The sequence below is a fragment of the Uloborus diversus genome, chromosome 1, assembly GCF_026930045.1.
Source record: "Uloborus diversus isolate 005 chromosome 1, Udiv.v.3.1, whole genome shotgun sequence".
Lineage (NCBI taxonomy): Eukaryota > Metazoa > Arthropoda > Arachnida > Araneae > Uloboridae > Uloborus > Uloborus diversus.
Window position 1 is genome coordinate 115070872 of NC_072731.1, and position 24463 is coordinate 115095334.

The window sequence follows — 24463 nt, forward strand, 5'->3', positions numbered from 1 at the left end:
AAAAACGGGTGGGTTCTGTGGGCTGGGCACGGTTCTGCAAACCCTGCTTTGGCAGGGATCAATCCAGACCAGAATTGGGTCCATTTTGCCACCCCTTCACAAATCTTGGCATAATAAAAGTGGGCCCATTCACAAAATTGCGCATCAATAAAGCGGTCCCATTCACAAAATTCCACATTGTAAAAGCGACTGATTCAGAAAATTTCCCATCATAAAATCTAATATATAAAAATCTCCTGTCACTGTGTTAGTGTTTGGACTCCTCCAAAACGGCTCGACCGATTTTTATGAAATTTTTTATTTCTGTATTTGGTATGTATGAGACTAGGTAGTAAAGTATATTTCATGCCCCTAGGTTATCAGGGTGCCCCTATCCGAAATTTGTCAAAAATCATTGTAAAAACTATTGTTGAAATTCATTGAAATTATTGTAAAAGCCATTGTTCAAAATCATTGTAAAAGCCTTGCTTAAATTAAAATCATTTTATTTGTAGACAAACAGAAGCTGGCAACAAAAAAGTTGAAAACCATTGAAAGTTTTCCGATGTTTTGGCCGCTAGAGCATAGCGTCATTTTGACTTTTTATTCTGCATTTGTTTTGTATCACAAAGCAGCGCATGCAAAATTTTGAATGAAACAAAAATTTTGTGTAGATGTGTTAGATATGCATTCACAATGACAAACAATAAGTCACTAGGCCAAATGACGTCTGTTTGAGGCTTAAATTTGGGCACACCATGGTTTTCACCCAACAATTATATGTGGCATGTTCTCGCCAGGGCCGATCCTAGTAGGTGTGCAGAGTGTGCACCACACACGGGCGGCCAAAACAAGGGGCGGCCGCTGGTCACATCATATAGTTCTTCTAATCAAGCAAAATTTCTCAAGAATTTCTCACAAGATAACAAAATAATTCGAATAAATGTGCTGAACTTTAAATGCTCAATATCAAAGTAAGTGTCAATTTTTCAACAGCATAGCATATTAAGAAAAATGGAATGTTAGAGCACATTGTGTTGCTCTATTATCCATTAATATATGAACTCTTTACACACATGCTTCATTTGGTTGCAAAATTTGTGACAGAACTGGTAATCAGGCATGGATACAGGGGAGGGGTAAAGACGAAACTCCGCCCCCCCCCCTGAAGCATGAAAGGGTGCCTTCTAAAGGCCACTATGCTTCACCCAGCCTCCCAAGTTTTTATTGACCCTAAACAATGAAGACATATTTTGTGTAAAAAAAACTATGCTGATAGGATACTCTCGCAAGTATTCCAAACAACAAATTCTGCGTTCAGCAGTCGTGGATGCGTGGAGACTGGAAAGACAATGGAAAATTGCGACACCCCTGAGAGTCAAACATATGTAATCAACAAACTAAAATTTTTAATATTCCCACTTTTACAGCAATTTTTTCTAATTAAAATCACGAATGAACTGCCCGGTTTTAGATCAGGTAGAAGGATCCTCCCCGGGTTACAAATTCTAAGTGTGGCTCCAAAACGAAGATCCAAAAGGATGCCTAGACTAGACTAAAGAAGGCTTCAAACTGTGTTTTTAGGAGTTTAATTTCGGAAAATTTCGCTGGTTGAACCACCGATTTTAAGGATCCAATTAAGTCTTTTATTCACCCTTTCTTCCTTAATGTAATCAAACATAGCCTAAAAATGATTTCTCTAAAATGTCTTTTCTGGAGACAGCCCTCCTTAACGACATCAAAAATTGCTAAATGGCATTTTTCGAATTTCTTTTTTGAAATTTTTGTGGTAGAGGGCCCTGAAATCCATTCTCTAACATTACTACCAAAGATAGTCTGAATTAGCATCTCTAGAGAGGCCCCTAATCCCACCCCCTCTCACTTAACGTATTCAAAAACAAATTAAAATTGCGCTTTTCAATCATCAGTTTTGAAGAACTTTGGGGGAAATACCCCGGATCCCCCTTTTCTCCAACGTAATTACTATAGCTCAAAAATTCGGTTTTTAGACGGTTCCGTGGAGCCACCAAACCCTTCCTGCCTAAACTAGCCCGAAATTGACTTCTGTTTCAAAAAACAATTCTTGAGGGCATACTGAACCCCCCGCCGGCTCTTTGTCCCATCGTTATAAAACTGCCTAAAATATGAGTTTGGGACTTCCATTCCTAAAAAATTCCAGATGGCGTATGTATATTTTCACGGTGTTAGGGCATCCGGCATCCCCCATCAATCGCCAAAGTGAGGTGGAGAAAAGTCTTTAATTGTATTTTTCAAATATTAATATCGAAAAATATTCAGAAAGATCCACTGAAGCTTCCCTGTTTCCTTAATGTCACTAAATATAGCACAAAGTTGCGCTTTTTAGAGCACCAAAATCCTTCCTTCACAAAAATAGTCTAAAATTTATTTTAATTCCCAAAAATATTTCAGTTCGGAATATTTTCTCGTTTCCCCTATCGTGTCCAAATCTAGCCAAAAATGTGTTTTTGAAGCAATAGAGTGCTGATAAATTACCGGAGGAAAGATGCCAGACCCCGTAACGCCACCAAAAACAGCTTAAATTTGAGTTTCAAACTTCAATTTCAAAAACTTTGGATAGGAGACGACCGAATGTTCCTCCCTCCAGCAATTTCAAGAAAAATAACCTGAAATTGCGTGTTTAAACCTTCTGTTTCAGAACATTTTCGGAAAGAGCGCTGATCCTTCCTAAACTAAGGTCACAAAAAATAGCTGCAATTTGACATCAATTTTGAAAGAATTTCAGGAAAGAACTCCAACATTACTTTCCCCCCAAGTCTTGAAAAATTTCTTAAAATTGCAATTTTTGACGTCAATATTGAAAAATTCTCCATGGACCTTGAATGTTCCCAACTCTTTTGTCCTTACAACCAAACACAACCAAAGATTAATTACAGCTATTTTTCATATGTCAATTTCGCATATTTTCTGGGAGCGATCCCCCCCTTATCTGATGTCACCAAAGACAGACTATAAAATGCGTTTTTATGACTAGTAAATTTCGGTACCTATTACTTTCTTCGAAGATATAAATTGTACCTAAGGGGTTTCTAACTTTTTACATAAATTCATCCTTCTTTTTTTTTAATTACACCTTGATACAGAAACTTGAAGAAAGATATATACGGGCGTTAAGTATTAGTCAAAACATGCTTCAGGAGAGGCACATTTGGTCTTTGCACACGGGCGGCCGAAACCCTAGGATCGGCCCTGGTTCTTGCGTTGGAAAATGGCAAACCATCGAGCATATTTGTGTTAGCTAAATACGACAAAGAATACTGGAAAAAAATATCGTATACTCAATTGCTCTTCCAAATGAATATTGATTTTCTTTATTTCATTTTCATATTTTAGGATAAAAAATATATCACTTTTTTCGCATTAAGTTTAACTTTTCAGAAATCAAACAATGAGTTTATTTGTTACGTTAATGAAATGCGTTGTATTGAGAAAATGAATGATTGGTGTTTTTTTGTTTCTATTAATGATCATTGTATACAGCGCTCCATTCCTCTTTCTTTCAAACATCTCATCCCCGCAAACTTAAAATATATTCGTTACTTTTTAATTAACAACCAAAATATTCACTAGAAAATATTTATATGGCAGAACAACGTTTGCCGGGTCAGCTAGTAAATTATTCACATTGGGTCGCTCGGGGAAGGTCTTTTTTTTCTTCCGAAAAGCTTCTAATGTACTTCAACATTTAATGTATGAAATATAGTCGCCATATTTGGTCATTCACAAGATGGAATCAGACAAGATGCTTAAATGCCTAAGTTTATAAGAATGAAGCAGAATGGCAGAATTGAATGTTTATTTAACTGCAAATTAATGAAAATATCACAAAATGAGCTGCAAACCATTTTTTTTTTTTTTTTTGATTATTTTAAATAGTTTTCTTGAGAAATGAAAAACTTTACATTTAAAAATTCATCTTATTCTCATTGTTTCTTGCGCTCATGTGATAAAAAGTATAGTATTTCAACAAAATTGTGGTTTCATGGGGATTGTTTATTTTTAAATTATTTTTATGCTGCTAGTTAATATCAAGATCTTAATGATTGGCATAGCTGCGATTTTTGGTCACACACAAGATGGAAGTAGACAACTCTTATTCTCTTCTCTTTTAGTGCTCAAGTTTTGAAAAGTGGAATTAGAAGCTTATTGCTATGCAGATTATTGAAAATAACGCAAAATTTGCTGTAATTTCTTTTTCTTTTTTGCATACTTCTTATTTTCTTGAAAAATTGAAATTTTATCTTTTGAATACTATTTTATCTACATTGCTTCAGATAATAATGAGCTAAAAACTAACTATTTTTTGATTATTTTTAATAATATATACAGTAGTGACACAAAAATCTGAGTCTTGAAAGCCAAAGGTTCCACTTAATTCAAGGTGATTTATTTATATTTCAATTTACAAGTTTAGCGCCTAAAAAAATCCTTTACATTAAAATCTGAAAATCGAAATATTTTGATTGTGTAAAATTTCCTTAACTGCATCTATCTATTAAAGTAATAAAAATTGTATTGCGAGGTCAGTATCAACAACAATTGCCAATTAGCATGGAATATTTTTCAACTACAAGATATAGATAAAGTGGATCATACATTAAAGATCAGCTTAGTACATTGAATGACTTTAAATTAAAATTGATTTTCCAGAGAATGTGTAAACTTATTTTTGGACTTTTGGAATATCAAAGTGCAATTTTTGTGAAAAAGGAAGGATACAATTGATGCCGCACACTAGGGCTGGGCGATGCATTGTGAAAAACCGGTGTGCATCCTACATCGTTAAACTGGTTTAGAATTTTTCTCTAAAACAATGCATCAATACTTTTGAAATGTCAACACAGGTCCAGGGTAGCTGCCATTTTAATCTCTGATTTTTTCACACTAATGTTAATTAGCAGTGTGTCAATCCAATCTGGTTTAATAATGAAGGTGCAAAGAGTTAGACCTTCATTTCTCCCAAAATATGTAAGAATTGCACATGTGCTTTATCATATAGTCACTTACCAGAAAAAAAGCAAAATTTAAACAGCAAAGTAGCAACAAAAAATGCAACACATGTATATTTTAGTGTTACAAGATGTGGAGTTCCTAGCACAGTTGTCAACCCCCTTCCCCCCGCAAAAGATAAAACTTTATAAATGTTTTATGTAAATATGAAATTTATATAATTTTCAGAAACAACTCAGTTCTATTTTTGGGGCATATTAAAAGTTTGAAAAACAAATATAAACTGAATCCATTCTATGTAAAATTTATCTTAGATGATCTATGTAACCTCTCCCTCTAATATTTGGCACTCTTTTTGTTAATTTTGTTAGGTTAAATATAATTTAAGATACATCAGTGGAAATTTTCAGAATTCAAGTGTTCATATTTTTTATAAACAAAGAAATCCTCTTTGAATGTCACGCGGTGCAGCCCCCCTCTCCCGTTACTGATTACAAGAAACTTTTTTTTTTTTAAATTCAAGAATATGTGAGCTTTTGAATGGAATGCATGACTTTGCATCCATTTATTTACATCTTTTTGCATTGAAAAAACAGGCTCATTGTAATCTCAAAATTTGTCTTCCATATTTTTCACTAACTTGCACTTTTAGCACTGATTTATAATATATTGAATTTCTTTCTGGTGCTGAAATCTGTTAATTCATATCTGGTATGATATATAAGTTTTATATCTTGTATGTATTTTGTAAAACATACAAAACAAGCAAGTTTAGTTAAAACAAAATCTTGCATTGTGATGCATCGCTACATCACAATGTAAGGTTGGCGATGCATCACAATGTAGAAATTCCTAAATTGCTCAGCCCTACCGTACGCACATAGATACAGACATCAAGACAAAACTCATAGAAATGGATTCAGGGAGTTTGAAAAAATGCATTTTTTGGCTGTCTAACAATTTACACATAAGTATTTACAGTCATCATGAAAAAAAATTAGCATTCATTTAAGGGTAATTAAAACTTAAATTCACGCGGACAAGGAAGAAAGGATGCATGCCGCTATGTTGTATGAATGGTGTAAAACTTGAATCACGAAATATTTCAATATTTTTCTGATAATCGGAGGTAGAATGAGTGCCAATTACATCAGATTTTCAAGACTCAAAAAATTTATTATCTTAAAATTTTTGCGTAGCCACTGTGTTTGGTCATTCACAAGATGGAAGTAGACAAGACCTAATTGCCTAAATTTCATTTTTGCTTAATTGCCTAAGTTTCCAAAAACAGAATTGGATGCTTATCTCCAGGCAAACTATTGAAAATTTCACAAAATGTCATATATCATGTTTTATTTGTTAAATTAATTAGTTTCTCGTAAAAGAGAAATTGATCCTCATTGTTTTGGAGGCTTTATTATGAACTAACAAAAAATATTTCGTCTAAAATGTAGTTTCCTGCCAACTTCTCATTTATTCATTTTGAAATGATTCAAAACCCTATTTTAGTTTAAAATTTCCAAATTAAATGGTTTTGTAAAAACTCTCTTTCAGAATATGCAAGATTCTAATCATTAATTTTATAAAAATAGTAAAAACTACCTCCCCCCCTTTTTTGTGCTTCAGAACTTGGTGACAGGTGGTGGCCACAAAGTTTTTTAGGTCTAGTGGCCAATACCCACTTGGAAGATTTAAAAGTCCTGATCTTTTATCATAAAAGCAATCTTTTAACTTTGAAGTCTTTAGTTGTTTATTTTGCTTTTATGACCAAATACTTCTAAATTAAACATATTTGACAGGGTGTCCTAGTACCTAAAAGTCATTAAAAAATCATGGATTTTAAGTATGCTCGAATGTGGTAATAAAAAAAGTCAGGATTTTCAGCAAAAAAAATGCACAAAAAGTATTGTATCAGAGATTTTTCTGGGGAAAAAACATGGTATAGATTTAAAATTTTAACTGTTACCTGACATAACTTTTTTCCGGGAAAAAAAAGGGATAGTTCATAATAATTTCTTTTTCACAAAAATAAAGAAATTTGCAAAATGGGGACCCAAAAAATTAAACTTGGATCGACCCCTTTTGGCGAAACCCTGGGTTAAACAAAGAGGTAGGACTGATACTGCCACCACATCATGAAAATGGACTCCTATAAAATGAGGTGCAGGCAAGGACAAGTGCTTGACAGCCATACAATATCAAGCTCTTACCTCATGCTCTTTATTCCCTTGGGTGCAAACAGGTCCTTCCATATCAAATCAATCAATAAGAAATAAATTTTGAAGGTCAATGTTTTGGATTGTTGCGATTTTTTGTCTGTTTATTACATTTACCTTCAGGATGAAAAAACTGACACTTCAAATTTTTTCAACAATTCTTTGCAAAGTTTTGCGTTTTTAAATTTTGGAGGAATCCTAAATTTTGCATTGATCAAAATCTTAAGAGGGCTGTTATTAAAATTCTATTTGACTTAGTAGTCTACAATTGAGGCAGTGAGAAGCAAAAGGGATGTAAGTGACAAAATTAAAAACTTGGAGATAACGAGTGCACATGGTAGGTGAACCTCTCCTCTGTCTTGGGGCAAGAGATGGTGCTAGTGCTTTGGTAGTTGCTGCTATACAGCATGATTTAGAAAAAAATTTCGATGAAAGCCTACCTATGATGTTATCTTTAAACGTGTTTTACTCAAAACTTGAAAATATCTACAGGGCTCCCAACACACTTTAGCTTCAGAAAAGGGTAAAAGAGGACCATTTTCAATCAAAAAGGGGACTAAAGAGGTCCAGTTTGGATCAAAAAGAAGACCTTGGAAGGACCACTCATAGTTAAACCCAGGGAAGCACCAAAAGGCAAATTAGTTGCCAGCTGGCTAAATTTATGAAGATAATTTGTTAATTAACTATAATAATGAGATACAATTCCTTCATCACCTGTGAAATTGATCTTTTTATTGATTGAATAATATTTACAAAAATATTTGGATTTGGGTACTTAGTTTAGCACTTAAGGCAGCCTCTTTAGAACTAAATAGACATAAAGATACATTTTGACTTGAACCAGGGATGCTGGTAGTCTCACTGAAGGATAGATGAAGCTGCACTTCATCTTTATTTAGTTAAAAATTATTTTTGTGTTTTTCTGTCTTGTAATGCTTCTTAATAGCGTTATCATACACCAAACAAAAAAAACGTTATTCTCTTGTTGTTTCCCCCAGTCTCTAATTTTGTACCCATCTTCAACAGTTTCATCTAACTATTTGCTGAGAAATTTGCACTTCTCCATGACTCACACTGAAACCTAAAAAATATTGTTTTGATTTTCAACAAAGCTACAACTGAGTTTATAATATAATTATTTTATATTTTAATTTTAAATTTAATCTCTTATTACAGGATTCATATCCTTTAAGGAGAAAAAAAATTTAAGCACATTTCAAGAGTAAAAAAATATTTTTCAAGGTACTACCCTAAATTCCCACTATAAATATTACATGCAGATTTCATTTAATGCTAATATATAAATAACAGAAAGTAATATAAAAAGTATAGGAAAACAAACTGCTTTTTCTACAAGAGACACTTTGATAAAAGATCTACTGTATTGAAAGTTTTCCTAAAAATGTCAGAAATGCTTAATCACAAAGAGAAGCAGATCACATGAGGCTTAGTTTTATTAAACATAAAACATGCTAATCTAAGGTAGCATTTGGGAAAATAACATTTGATAGGGCAAAATATTTTAATATTTTCATGATGCAAAAAGATTGAAATTTCAAACGCTAAAACTCATTTTCCGCAAAGTCCGAGTAAGTTCAATGTTGCCATGATTTCCAAAATAATTACTTTGTTAATTATTGAAATTAAACGAAAAATAAGCTAATCTAAAGTAGTATATTTCAAAATAACTTCCTACTGTCATAAACATCAAAATATTTACAAAATGCAAAAGAATTGAAATTTCAAACACGAGAAGCAGTTTTCCGTGAAGTCCGAGTAAGTTCAATGTTGTCAAGGTTTCCAAACTAATTCCCTCGTTAATTATTGAAATTTAATGAAACATAAGCTAATCTAAAGTAGTATTTGTCAAAATAACTTCCTACTGGCAAAAACATCAAAATATTTACAAGATGCAAAAGAATTGTAATTTCAAATGTGAGAAGCAGTTTTCCACGAAGTCCGAGTAAGTTCAATGTTGTCATGGTTTCCAAACTAATTCCTTCGTTAATGGAGCCGTTTCCAAAATTTTAAAAGTGTTTTTTTTCTGAAAGAGCATGCTTAAAAACATAGGATCTGACCATTTTTTAATAAATTTGTTTACGTTTAATATTTAAAAAAAAAAATTACTTAATTCGGAGCGCTTTTATTCTTTACGTCTTCTGCCGATGACATCACAAATGATGAAATGCCATTCAGTGTTGCCATTCACAGAGCAAAATATTTAATTCGCATCTTTACTCATGTGTATTGGCAACAATATGGTTGATAGCAAGAGTAGAGCACAATTTTAATTCACTGCTTGATTATCATAACATTGAAACGTAATAGAAAGATGTGGCAAAGGGCATTATTTGTGGCATTATCAAGACCACGCCTTGTTTGAAAAATCGGAAATTTTGAAAAATTAATTTAAAAAAACTGTTGGACTAAAAATAAAGTACTTTCTGGGTCCATGTTATTTTTTTTTTTTTTTTTGCTCATTCAATCTATTTCAATGACTAAAAGTAGTACTTTTGACTGAAGGAAACCACCCCATTATTGAAATTAAACAAAACATAAGCTAATCTAAGGTAGCACATGTCAAAATAACTTCCGATTGTAAAAAACATCAAAATATTTATAAGATGCAAAAGGATTGAAACCTCAAACACGAAAGCAATTTTTCGCGTTACTGCATATCAAACATATGTTCAGAAAATTGCAATGATGAAATATTTTTAAAAGAATTACAAGCAATCTTAAGTACGTTTTAGATTGCTTGTAATGATTTTTGAATGAATTCAAGCAATAAAGAAACTTTTCATGCTTTTTCAAAGCTTTCAAGCACTTGGAAAATTGACTCTTTTTTTTTTTTCAGGAACTTTTCAAAGTTTTTCAAGGGCCTAAAACGAACATATGCGCCTGTAAAAAAAATGACACATGCGCCACGAGATTACTTCTGAATTCATTTGCAAAAGGGGTGGTTCTTAGCAGTGTTACTATTACAGTCAGCTGGCAACAACTCTAAGTCCCAAGAGACCGGCTAAAACGTTTCGAGCTATGGGAAGTTTCCACAACAGTCTCAAGAGCTTGGGATCCAATGAAAACTTTTAGATAAAGGAATATTCGAGTTATCGAGATCCGAGATCGGAAAGCTCATTCGCTATTGCAAACGTGAGGCTGAAATTCCGAGAAATATTGGTAGCACCCTGCTCCACGATTCAACGTCATAATTCCTCCCCCAAACCTCTTTTTATGGATTTCCATGCTGCAGCGGTTGAAGAAGGAGTAATGACGTCAATCTGAAGCGAAATAATACAGGAAAGTCAGGTTAAGGTGCCGCAGCCGCGTGTTTGGTTGTAGAGAATCTTTTAACAAAATGGAAAACTTTTAAAATCTGATTTTTAAGTAAAAACAATATAAAAACAGACTAATCAGACCAACATGTTAAAAAGCAGACCATTTGGGAGCCCTGTGTCTACTTACAACCCTTTGCTTCTCACTGCCTCAATTGGCATTGTTTTGTTCAATCTTTTATGAGGTTTTAAAAAATATGTAACAAAGCCTAGTTGCTAAAAAGAAAAAAATTTAAATTTTTTAACTAAAGAGATATTGTTTAATTTTTAAAAATTAAAAATTGAAAATTTTAGTTTTCTTGAAAAAAATATACAGTCTACTCCCGCTACAACGCGATTCGACTTACGCGAAATGGCTTTAACGTGAGTTTTTCCCAAGTAACGAATTTTAGGGCTAACGCGAATTCCTCGTCCGCAATACGAATTTCTTTGGAAGGAAGTATCAGTTTCGTTATTGGGTAATAAATATAGATTTTGTGGTAATAAATATAGATTTCGTGAATACATCTTATCCCTATAGCGTCACTGATAGCGGAAGTTCCCTTCACCATACTAGTCCACGCATGGCTTTGTTAGTGCATCAAGTAACGACTCGACATCTTTCTGTCTTCTTTCTAAGTATTAAAGTTGATGAAATAAAATGGCACCTTAGTGCACTGTTTCACCTAAAGCTTGTAAAGATGGGAATAAAAAGAAAGTTTCTGGCTAAAAAAAAAAAGAAAGGTTAAGATATTTGATTTGCCTGAACAACTAAAAAGTACGCCGACGGTAGCACGACAATAACATAGCTGCCAACCTCAAGATAAAAAAAATAGGAGCAATGAAGGGAAAAAATAGGAGCAACGAGGGTTAAAATAGGAGCAAGAAATCGTGGCCTTTGCTAAGCCTTCCTTCTGTACCACAAGCTTCTATAAGTTTTAAACACCATTATTATGCTTTTCTGAATTTTTATGTTTGATTTTCAGCAAAGCTACAACCAAGATTAAAATGAAATTATTTTACCAAAAAAAAAAAGCATCGTTACGTAGCTACATATTGAAAAGTAAAAAAAAACATGACTGTTTGATTTAATAAAACTGCACCCTCTTTTTAAATATTTTTTAATGCATATACGTGTATTAAAAATGCATTGCATAAGAACATATTGAAGAATAAAATACACAATTTACTTCTCGTGCATGGAAGTAGAGCTCTTATGTAACTTCATAATAAAGATCAATTCTCAGGAATTTTCTAAGTGACCACTAGACCCCAAAATTTTAGTGGCCAACACTAGCGCTAAATTTTGAAATACAAATGGGGGGGGGGGAGTTTTTTACAACTTTCAAAATAAATTAATGAATAGGACTTTGCACATTCTAAAAGAGTATTATTCAATACTTTTTTTACATATGGAAAATTTAAGTTAGAATAGGTTTCTGATCCTTTCTGCAAAAAGAATAAATAAATGAGAAGTCAACAGGAAACGGCAGTTCAAATGAAATAGCTTCTACAAAGCCTCCAAGACAATGAAGATCAAATACAGATAAAATTTCCCTTTAAAAAAACATATTTTTCTTTTTTTTTTTTTTGCATTGTATGTTATTTTTAATAGTTTGTATTGAGATAAATGTACAATTCTATTTTCGGAAACTTAGGCAATTAATAGTCTCGTCAACTTACATTTTGTGGATGACCAAACATGGCGACTACGAAAAAAAAATTGGGTAATAGATTTTTGAATTAGTTGCAAAAAAGTAACTATAAATAATTAATAATCCTTAGAAATTATAATTTAGACGAAATAATCAGTATTTAGTAGATTAGCATCTAAACCAATGAGGATAACATAATACTCTGAAAAAATTTTTTTTGCATATTTCAAGAAAATAATTAAGAATTTTCTGAAAAAAAAGGCCTATTTTGAATTATTTTCAATAGTTTGCATTGCAAAATGCATCTTATTCCGTTTTTGGAAACTAGGTCACTAAAAGAGACTTAAGTGCTTAAATCTCACAAAATGACCAAATATGGCGACTAAGTCAAAAATTAGGATAGAAATGTTTGAATATGTTCCATACAAATAACTTAAAATCCTCATGAAAAACCAATTTTATTGAGAATATTTAGCACAATAACTTCCAAAGCAGTGAGGATAAGATGAAATTTTAAATAGTATGATTTTTTTCATTTCTGAAGAAAATTATTTAAAATATTAAAAAAAAAAATGTAGCACATTTTACTTTACTTTAATGATTTTTCAGTTAAGAAAAACACCCAAATCTGCTCTGTCTTTGAAAACTTTGGCACTTAGCATCGTCGACTTCCATCTTGTGAATGACCAAACATGGCGGCGATGTTTTACACGCGTGCAGCTGAAATGCTCGATCAAAAACTGATGTTCTCCAATCGTCGCTCTCCTCAGTGTTTATCCTGATACTAATGCTTCCAAAGCATCAAATTGTCTTCTCTTTTGTTGAGTTTGTACATAATTCCTGCCTTCAAGGATAAGGAAATTTCATCTGAAAACGAAAAGTCGAAAAATCGGAGTTTTTTTGGAATAAATCGGATTTTCGGAGTACGCAATAAAAATCGGAGAAACTCCGGGAAAAACGGAGCACTTGGCAGCTCTGCAATAAGTATAAGTGATGTACGTAGTGTTATTTTATGTCTTTCCCCACCATTGATCATTTATTTTGTGCATCTTAACGGTTTTTTATGTAGAATGAAGCAGCTTTTTAATTTTTTATATTTTTTAAGTAAAGTAAAAGTACAGTTCTTAATTATAAGAAATTTTAATGTATGGTTAATGAATGCTTGAAAGCAGTTTGAGGGGTGTTTAAGAGTGTCTAAAAGAATTTGGTATGTTTCTAAAAAAATTATATGCGTACATTTTTCCACAACGCGAAATTTCGACTTACCCGAGGAGTCTTGGAACGCATCCCTCGCGTAAGTCGGGACTCGACTGTATGTTACTTAGCCTTCTGTTAGGAAAAATTTATTCAAAATTTCAAGGATGGCATTATTTTGGTATCATGCAGAAAAAAAAATATTTCCTCTTCCAACAGTTGCTTTAATTCTAGTTGTACAAAACACCTAATCCGTTAAAGAGTAATTTTCTCATTAAAGAGTTCAAGAGTAAACCATAGTTATTGCATCAAAAAACAACTACTTAGCAAATGCAAGCATTTACAACAACAAGTACAAGAAGCTTTACATTGAAAAAATTTATAATTGAAAAAATAATTAAATTTGAAATTTTTAATTTTAAAAAATTGATTTACTGAACCGTTTTTAAGCACTATTTTAGTAACAAATTTACTATACTTTTATCCAGTATTTTTATTATACATAAGCAGGATTATTTGGTTTAAACAAAAATGCTTTTTTTTATACAGCCAAATCTCTCCCCCCCTCCCAAATGTTTTCATGAATTTTCATATTATTGGAAAATGTAAAATTTAATTATGCAAAGTTACCAGCAATTTTTTAGAAATACACACTAGATTAAAAAAAATTGCAAAACTTATTATTTTTTTTAATGTGCTGCAAGTATTCTTATCTCACCCCCCCCCCCCCATTTTTCCAATAAATGCAACTTTAGGTACATAAATGCAGAAGGCAGACAAACTAAGTTTTTAAAAATTACATGCAGCAAAACCCAAGTAAATCACTGTCACTATTATCCACCCCCCCCCCTTCATATCTTTTACATTTGAAAATCACCCAAAAAGCATATTTCAGCTAAAAATTCATCTTGCTACTTAATTTGCTTGCTTGAATACTTAAAATTTATAGAGATACATCATGCATCACAGATCGGTAGTGTATATGTGAATCTTAACTCGAAATAATTTTTAAATCATGAGAGAGAGAAAAAAAATTACTAAAGAAGCCCAAGAGTACTTTGAAGGCATAAATGGCTCTACCTCCCCCCCCCCTTCCATACACTTGTCGGCATTACTAGGCTTCATCCACAATAGTCCGAACTAGGGAAGAAGGCTGCATCAAATTTTGAAAACATAAAAAATGCATGAAAGTCTGTGCGCTTAAAATTAAAATTTAATGCCTAATTTCCACCTCAAGAACTATTTTTGATCATTATTTGGATTTGAACAATCAAAAAAAAAAAAAAACTTCCATATGCTACATTTACGCCTGCCAATTCAGGACAGAGAAAATACGGAAAAACTTTTGACTCAACCTGGTATATACAAAAGGATAACAAGAGAGAAAAAAAGGCTCAAGAGAAGTATGAGAGCATTTTCCTAGACCAACCATTTTAAGAAAGTAAAAACCTGTTGAAATGAAAAGTTTTGTTTAGAAAAGAGCCAGCAAAACCAATGATGCGTGTAATAATATGCTAAATGCACTACTCAGGAAACTTTAATATTCAAGCCAAACTTACAGAGTGTTCTTTTCAATATCCTTTTTTGATTGTCTAGGGAAGGATTCTTGATTCTCATTCAGTTCCCTCTGGCGTTCCTGTTTACGCCTCTCTTCAGAAGCACTACGTTCTCTTCCTCTTCCAGTTGAAACTTCCAGTGTATCAGGGTCGTGAAATTCATTGCGGGAGGGCACCACCATGAATTTATTCTCATGTTGCTTTGCAGATCCTTGACTTTTGCTGAAAATTGTTTTTATGTTGACATCAAAAAACATATGGCAAAGAAAGTAAAACAGTAATAAACAACAAGACAAAACAAGAGAAAGGAATCGTCAGGGGAAAAAAACAGAAATTTTGTGGGAAAACAATTCTTTTTTTTTTTTTTTTTTTTGATTTTAGAAAAGAAAAAATTTGGCTCCTCTATTTAAGTATTCTCTTACCATAATGCTCTGTACTGTAAGCAGAACATAAATGATTTCTGAAGGAGCTATTATTGTTTTTTATATTTTCAAAACCGACCCCTTAGAGAGACAACCTACATTAATGACCATTTCATTCAAGAACAGAGAGTGGTCGCTTCAGAAGTTTCACTGCATTAAGTTTGCTTGTGAAATAAACGCTTTCAATATGTGCTAAATTCTGAGAAATTCAATTTACAGAGATAGTGGGTTTTTTCAAGTGGGTCCACCCGAAAAAAAACCCCGGGTGGGTTGTGTAGGATGGGCACGATTTCGCAAAACTTGATTTGGGAAACCCAGGGTTAAACAAAGAGGTAGGACTGATACAGCCATCACATCATGAAAACGGACTCCTACGAAATGAGGCATGGGCAAGGGCAAGTACCACCTCATGACAGCCAGTCTATATCAAGCTATTATCTCATGCCCTTTATTTCATTGGGTACAAATAGATTAAACAAATATTTTGCTTTAAAAAAAAAAAATTTGAATGCTGAATTTATACAACTGCATACAAAAGAATAATAAAAGAGAAAAAAAGGCCAAAGAGAAGTATAAGAGCATTTCCCTATCATTTTAAGAAAGTGAAAACCACTTTAAATGGAAAGTTTTGTTTAGAAAAGAGCCAGCAGAACCAATGATGCATGTAATAATATGCTAAATGCACTACTCAGGAAACTTTAATATTTAAGCCAAACTTACAGAGTGTTCTTTTCAATATCCTTTTTTGATTGTCTAGGGAAGGATTCTTGATTCTCATTCAGTTCCCTCTGGCGTTCCTGTTTACGCCACTCTTCAGAAGCACTACGTTCTCTTCCTTTTCCAGTCAAAACTTCCAATGTATCAAGGTCGTAAAATTCATTACGGGAGGGCAACACCGTGAATTTATTCTCATGTTGCTTCGCGGATCCTTGACTTTTGCTGAAATTTGTTTAAAAGTTGACATCAAAAAACATATGGCAAAGAAAGTAAAACAGCAATAAAAAACAAGACAAAACAAGAGAGGGGAATGGTCAGGGAAAAAACCCCAGGAATTTTGTGGTAAAACAATTCAGTTTTTTTGAATACAGTTCCTAAATGGAAAAATATCGGAGGAAGTGTATTTTAGAAAAGAAAAAATTTAGCTCCTTTATTTAAGTATTCTCTTGCCATAATGTCTGTACTGTAAGCAGAACATAAATGATTTCTGTTGGAGCTAGTATTGTTTTTTTATATTTCAAAACAGACCCCTTAGAGAGATCAACCTACATTAATGACCATTTCGTTCAAGAACAGAGAGTGGTCGCTTCAGAAGTTTCATTGCATTAAGTTTGTTTGTGAAATAAACGCTTTCAGTATGTGCTAAATTCCGAGAAATTCAATTTACAGAGATAGTGGGTTTTTTCAAGTGGGTCCACAAAAAAAAAAAAAAAAAACGGAGGGTTGTGTAGGATGGGCATGGTTTCGCAAAACTTGCTTTGGGAAACCCTGGGTTAAACAAAGAGGTAGGACTCATACTGCCATCACATCATGAAAACGGACTCCTACGAAATGAGGTATTGGCAAGGGCAAGTACCATCTCATGACAGCCAGATTATATCAATCTATTATCTCATGCCCTTTATTCCCTTAGGTGCAAATAGATTAAACAAATATTTTGTTTAAAAAAAAAAAGTTGAATGCTGAAATTATGCAACTGCATATGAAAAGTTCTGTTTAGAAAAGAGTCAGCAGAACCAATGATGCATGTAATAATATGCCAAATGCACTACTCAGGAAACTTGAATATTTAAGCCAAACTTACAGAGCGTTCTTTTTAATATGCTCTTTTGATCGTCCAGGGAAGGATTCTTGATTCTCATTCAGTTTCCTCTGGCGGTCCTGTTTACGCCTCTCTTCAGAAGCACTACGTTCTCTTCCTCTTCCAGTCGAAACTTCCAACGTATCAGGGTCGTGAAATTCATTGAGGGAGGGTGACACTATGAATTTATTTTCATGTTGTTTTGCAGATCCTTGACTTTTGCTGAAATTTTTTTTACATTTTGGCATTACAAAACCACTGGCAATGAAAGTAAAAGTTATAAACAACAAGACAAAACAAGAGAAGGGAATGGTCGAGGACCTGGGTCGGGACCCCCCCCCCCCCGAAATTTAGTGGGGAAAAAAATAAGTTTTTTTGAATTCCAAAATCAAACCTATAAGTTCCAATTAGATTAAAGCGAGGAACAGTAGAAGTTTCCATTAAAACTACTGAAATATTTGATTATTTTCAACCGGCAGAAGAAAAAACAAATTAGTAAATTGCAGAAAAATAACTAAAAAGGGAAAATTTTCATATCTCTTTATAACAGGAAAAGCTTCAAAGCAAAAGGAAGAATTTTGTTTGTTGACCCAGGGATGAACCAGCTGAAACCCACTTGTGGAGCAATCTCAGGCACAGGAAAATAGTGACTTTGGAGAAGCTTGGCTCAGGAAAACAGTGAACTACGAGCAGTTTGGCTCACCAAGAAGTTTGTTTTGTAGAAACTTGGAGCATAAAAATAGTGTGATTGGAAAGGCGAAAAGTATGTTTTGAAGTAAGGAACTACTGCCAGGGATGTGACGACCAAAACTCGCTTTTAGAGCAATCTTGGGAGCAGGAAAACGGTCAGTTTGGAGCAGCTTCGAGCAGTAAAACAGTGAATTTGGAGCCATAAATTTGCAAATTTGGAGCAGCCTGAAGCAGTAAAATTGCAAATATGGAGTAGCTTGCAGCAGTAAAAATTTAAATTATGCATCAATTTAGAGCAACTATGTATATTGTACACACAGAAACATGCATGACATGATAAAATAATAAAAAGGAGATCAAGGATGCAAAAACATCATAACTATGCAATTGAAGCTTTCTTAATTACTTTTTTCTTTGTCTAATATTTTTCGCAAAACACAAGTCCTGTCCTGTTTTACCTTTTTCTTGCACTCGTTTGATTTAAATTTAGTTCACACATTTACTTTGTTTAATACATCACTGCTTTAGTGCACATTTAAGTTAGAGTGCTTTGATACTTAATTTTAAAATTTGTGTGCTTTTATGTAAAATACAGTGGAGCACCGTTTATATGTTTCACTTTTATACGTTTTTTAAATTTGTCTCTGCAGAGTCAAACACACATTAACGTATATCTATTATACGTTTTTTCCTTTATACGTGTTTTTCTCACAGTCCCTTCAAAAACGTATAAACGGTGCTTCACTGTATACAAAAAGGCTTTTAAAAAAAGTACAAAAGAATGGTTGAATTTAAAAACTTTACCTTAACAAGCTACAAGTGAGTTTTAATGAGCTACTAGATTTTTTTTCCTTTTTTTCTTGGTATGTTTAAGTTATTTACTTATACTTGACCTGATTCTTATTATTTATTATTATTTTTATTTATTAATTATTATTATTATTATTATTATTATTATTTGGCATATATGTTTATATACTGAACTACTTGATTACCAAATCTGAAGATCAAGCAAAGGCAACATTAAAAACCTTTTACAGGGTTCATACACTTGTGGTTTAAAAAAATTCCCTGACTATTCCAGGTTGTTTCTTAGAAAATTCCAGGTTACTCGCTCAGCTCAAAATTAAGTTTCAATAGCAATATTTATAAAATAAATAAAATTGTTTAAAGTAGCAATGCGGAAGAACTGAAACTTTTTCTCTTAAATTTAAAAAAAAAAATATCTTAAATTTTTTTTCTTCTTTTTTTTATCTCTCAAAATTGTAAGTTTTTTTTAAACATTTGGTTCAAAATCGCTTTAATTTGTTTACTACTTGTTGAAAACAAAGTACTTTCAACTTATTTTAGTGTTTCTTTGATGTCGCATGTCATGCATAATATTAACATTTTGCTGTAATCATGCTACATCTAGCATCCCTTTTGGTTTACAATACTTTTTATTTTCTTATTAGTGTTTGACACAAAACATATTGAGCAAAATATAAAGCTATTTTTCAATACAAATATGATTAACCTCTTGCATTGATCGGCATACGGCATAACGCATAATAACAAAAATCAACATCCACCGATCATAGGCCAATGCCAATAATAATCGGTTCTTTTTTTTTCTTTTGCATATCAAAGGATGCTTACATTAAAATTTTTCTTTTGTAGTAAATAATTAATTTTTAAAAATTCATAACTATTGCACATTTTATGTTATTTTCAATAGTTTTCATTGATATAAAAACCCAATTCTGTTTTTGGAAATTTACATCTAATTCCATCCTGCAAATGACCAAATATGGCGACTAAGTGAAAAATTTAAGACAATAAGTAGATTTATGAATTTGTAGCATAAAATTAGTTATAAATAATTAATAATCCTTAAAAAACTACAATTAAGACAAAATAGTCAGTTTTTAGCGCATAAATGTCTAAATCAATTAGAATTTAAAAGAATTTCTGAAGATAAAATTTAGCATTTTTCCAGAAAATAATTACGAATTATCCCAAAAACTTGGGCACATTTTGCGTTGTTTTCAATAGTTTTAATTGCAATAAGCATCCAACGCCTTTTTCAGAAACTTGAAACACTTAAAAAGTCTTGTGTACTTCCATCTGAGGAATGACCAAATATGGCGGATATGCAAAAAAAAAAAAAAAAGAAAAGAAAGAAAGAATTTTTTGAATTTTTAGCATGAAAACAATTTTAAAATGATAAATCTTCATGAAACTACAATTCAGTTTAAAAGTTTTACCACATTTGCGTCCGAGGTAGTAAGGATATGATTAAGTTTTAAGAACAAAAATTTTTCATTTCTCAAGAATATTACTTAAAATAACCCCTCCCCCCCAAAAAAAAAACCATTTGCTGCACATTTTGTGTTATTTTCATTAGTTTGCAGAAAACATTTAATTTTGTTTTGTTTTTGGAAACTTAGGCATTTAAGAATCATGTCTACTTCCATCTTATGAATGACCAAACATGGCGACTACGTTTCACACGTACTGAAAAGACTTTCCGATAAAAAAAAGATATCGTAAGATATTCCCGATCGTCCCTCCCATCTTCACCCTTGTGCTTCCGAAGCAGTAAGTTGTCTTCTCCCCCTGTTGAGTTTTTGCATAATTCCTGTCAGTGGCGGCTTGTGGGAGGGGTCAGAGGGGGCCCAGGCCCCCTCACTTTTTTCACACAGACAAAAGTTTCAAACTTTTAATTTCTTTTCCTTTTTCTTTCTTTGTGCATACAAGCTTGAAATTAAAAAAAAAGGATTGTATCGTATTTTCCTGTGCATAATCCATGGATTATCTGTTAGAAAAGTCAAATTAATGAGGTGCGGATTATATGCTGCTCCGGTTTATCTGTTTTTTTTCCTTCTCTCAACACAACCTCAATATTTAAAGCAGGATTCGCAGAGACCGTTACCCTGTCTGTATGTTGCTTATTTTACTTAGTCTGAATGTCCTTCTTACGCGATTCAGGCTATGTAAAATAAACAACATGCAGTAAAGGAAGAAGCATTCATTTGCCAAGGTTAGACCGTTTGCTCCTTTCTTGACTCTTTGTCCTTAAGTAATTAGCGTACTATAATGACAATTTAGAGAATAAATCATTATTTTTTTGACATTTTTTTGTATTAGTTTTGAATATACCTTAAAAGTTATTACTACTTTACGTTTTTAATTCTGTTGCTAAAATTGTATGTTAAATCAAAAATTCATTTTTTTTGCATTGTATTATATGCGGATTATAGGACAGGGTGGCAACAGAAACTGGAAAAAAAAAATCCCTGAATTTCCCCTGATTTAGTTCACCAAATTTACCTGATTTACGTTATCAATGATAATGGTTTCCTTTATTTGCCCTACCTGAAAAGCATTGCATATTAAATAAAATGCAGTGTTTAGAACGGTTCAGGCTGTTAATTAAAAATATATTTTGAAAAGATGCTCCTTTTTTTTTGGCAAAAATAGTGTATTAAATTATCGACAGAGAAATATTGTAGGAAATCTAAAACAAATACTTTACTTCCAGGAACCAGTTAACATAAGAATTCTAAGAAATTATTAAAACCACTTTTAAAGAAATATCTAATCATGATAAAACTAAAACATATAAATGGAAATAATCCTGAACTGAATTTTCCAGCAGTATAATTGTTGCTACAAGTAGAACAAGTGATAGTTAAAGTATAGAAGTAATGTAGTTTTACTTACCTAAATAATACTGCCGTGTGCAGGTAAACTGCAGTATCTGCAGAAATTAGTTTTCAAGATATTTGAAGAAATTTGTGGTGGATTCAATACTAACAATAGGAAAATGTTGGAATTAGAGGTTTTTTTCGTGCCTCTTTTTCAGTGGAAACCAAATAAGAGAGTATGTACAATAAAGATAAAGTACAATAAATGACAAAAATGCAAAAAAAAAAAAAAAAAAGAAAAGAAAAATGTGCAGTTACTGCCCTTTACTTGCACATGGAAGAATAGACATATTACATAAAACAAATTGAAATCTTTCAACAACCAGTCATATTGAGCTATTCTCTAATCAAGAACTTAGGTTTTAATGAATGAATGCAGCATTTTAACTATTAAAAAATAATAGAAATAATTACTTATGTACACAACTAAATTTCAGATGATTTCATTAGTTGTGGAAAAAAAAAACCTTAACTTACTTTTTAGTAACAAACAACATTGACATTCAAAAACGATTATTAATTTCAAAATGCATATGGTTTTAAAATAAAAGTGTTTTAAAATCTGAAAAAAAAAAAAGCCCTTCGTGTAATCTGAAGTGACAGCAAATAATACCATGGCAAAAAAAAAAAAAAAAAATTGATTTTCAGTCAAAATTCAATTTTAGCAATTAAATTAAAAACGTCAAGTGATAACTTTTAAGATTTTTTCAGGATTAATTTAAAAACAAAGATTTTTTGGTGAAATCGTGATAACAGTATGCTAATTACTTCAAGACAATGAGTAAAGGCAAGGGAGCAAAGTCATTAATGACCGCTTCCTCTTTGCCTGTAGGGTTGTTTATTTTACGTAACTTGGAATGCTTGGAAGGAAAATTCAAGCAAGGTAAAATAAACAACTTTACAGACAAAGAAGCAATCTTAGGAAGTTCATCCTAAGATTGAATACTTTGACCTTGAGGAAAAAAGATGCACAAATATGCAGCACTGTATAATCGCACCTCATTAATTTTACCTTTTTGAAACAAATAATTGGCGGGAAATTGGTAGGGAATCAAAGTATACTTCATTTTACAATGAAAACAAAAATTTTTTCCCTTCATTTGATCAATTTTCCCTGAATTTTTGTTATTTTTTTCGAAATTCCCTGATATTTCCCCGAGTGATAAAGTTCCCTGACTTTTCCCTGATCTGCTGCCACCCTGTACAAAGACTTTTTTTCCCTTCAAGCCGATTTTACAACTTTAACTTTGGAAAAAAAAAATTAGGGGAGAGTTCCAGAATCCCTTTCCGTAAAAATCTTCCAAGTTTGTCTACAATTGCGTTTTTGGAACTGCAATTTCAAAAAAGTTGGACCAGGAATTGATTTCTTTTATTTTTTCAAAAAAATAGAAAAACAAATGATTGGGGAGAGTCCCGGAGCTCTACCCTTACTCTAACGTCAATAAATATGGCCTAGCACCACGATTTAAGGCTTCAATTTCTACAAATTTCCGCGGAGTCCCCTGTACAGTTCTTTCCCCTAACATCACCAAATGAAAGGCTAAAGTTGCGTTTTTAAAACTACAAGTTTCAAAATTGAGAGATTTCATGAGCAAATTAAATCAATCAAGTTGATGAAATTTTTTTCCTATTGTGCTCCCCACCCCCTACCACCACAAAAATTATTTTATATTTGTGTCATTGTTGTGTGTTGTATTGTATGTACGTGTATGCATATATATCGTTACAAGATTTTTTTTTTTTTAAATTCAAACAATGTCTTTCCATTATTGCACAGAAATTAATACTTGTTTAAATTACTGCTCATGTAGTTTTAAAGAATATATAACACTTTATAAAATTGTTGTCAATTGTTTGCAAAAAAATTCTAAATCTGACCCATGGACATTGGCAGATTCATACGCAGAAGTGATCTGATTAATTAAATTTTATTTTTGAAAGTCAGGGGGTGAAAGTGCACCACCCAACTGGCAATTAAAGACATAAACATGATACTATTAATATCTTTCGTGATTTACTTAGTAGTTTAAGTGTTTTGTAGCTTGTCTTTGTTTAAAAGAAATTAAATTTTACTTATTAAACACAAATATATTTTTTAGAAAATTTAAATTATTTTTAAAATATATATTTTTAAAGAATTTCTTTTTTTTTTCAAAACCCAGGTGGGGGGGGGGGGGTTGCGAGTACACTTCTGATCCGGCCCCCTCACTTTTCAAGGCACAAACCGCCACTGATTCATGTTCACTCGAGGAATTTTTTCTTGGGAAGTTTTGACGGTTAAAAATGGCGACTGAGAGAGTTTTTTTGGGTCGCCACTTTTTTTTCGCCAGTGTCATTTTGCCTCAAAATTTTTAATTTTTTTCAGGAAACATCAACAGAAATGAAGATTAGATCTCATAGAACAAAAATCCCTGGGAAAAAAATTTTTAGGGACAAATTTGGAAAGTTCCCTGACATTTTAACCTACGTCATTTTTCCCGACAATTCCAGGTTTTCCCGGAGCTTACGAAGCCTGTAATTTTATTTTTAACTGTTTGATATTTAATCACAAAATTAATAATGAAATTACAGTTTAAAAAAAAAAGATTTTGAGAAATGATGTCACAAAAAAAAAAGGAATTTTTAAATGCAGATGAAAAAATGTGGAAAAAGAGAAAAATTTTTAAAGAATTTTAAGACATGGAAAAAATGCCTGAATCTGAGAAACTTGAAATGTCCGCATATTCATTACCAGAGCATTCGCAACTCCAACGAACTATAGGGGACACTGCAGCCACTGTCTAATGGTGGATGAAAAAAGTAAAACAAACGCACGCCGTAGGGTAGAAAATTCTCATAAGCCTAGTAAATTTTGTTCTTATGCATGATTTTTTCACTTTATTCTTTTTAAATTAATTTTCAAAGTCTTGTGGATGTTCTGGCCCACGTAGAAAGAAATGAGAATTCAAGCATTACTAAACG

At 32.4% G+C, this 24463-nt stretch overlaps 1 protein-coding gene across 1 annotated transcript in view; it reads right to left on the reverse strand.

Moving 5' to 3' along the window:
- Positions 1-24463, reverse strand: part of LOC129234503 (serine/threonine-protein kinase PLK4-like) — a 195150-nt gene that overhangs the window by 98474 nt on the left and 72213 nt on the right. The window contains exon 8 of the mRNA XM_054868508.1: positions 14907-15119. Within this exon, the coding sequence (XP_054724483.1) occupies positions 14907-15119 (213 nt within the window). The remainder of the gene's footprint in view (positions 1-14906; positions 15120-24463) is intronic.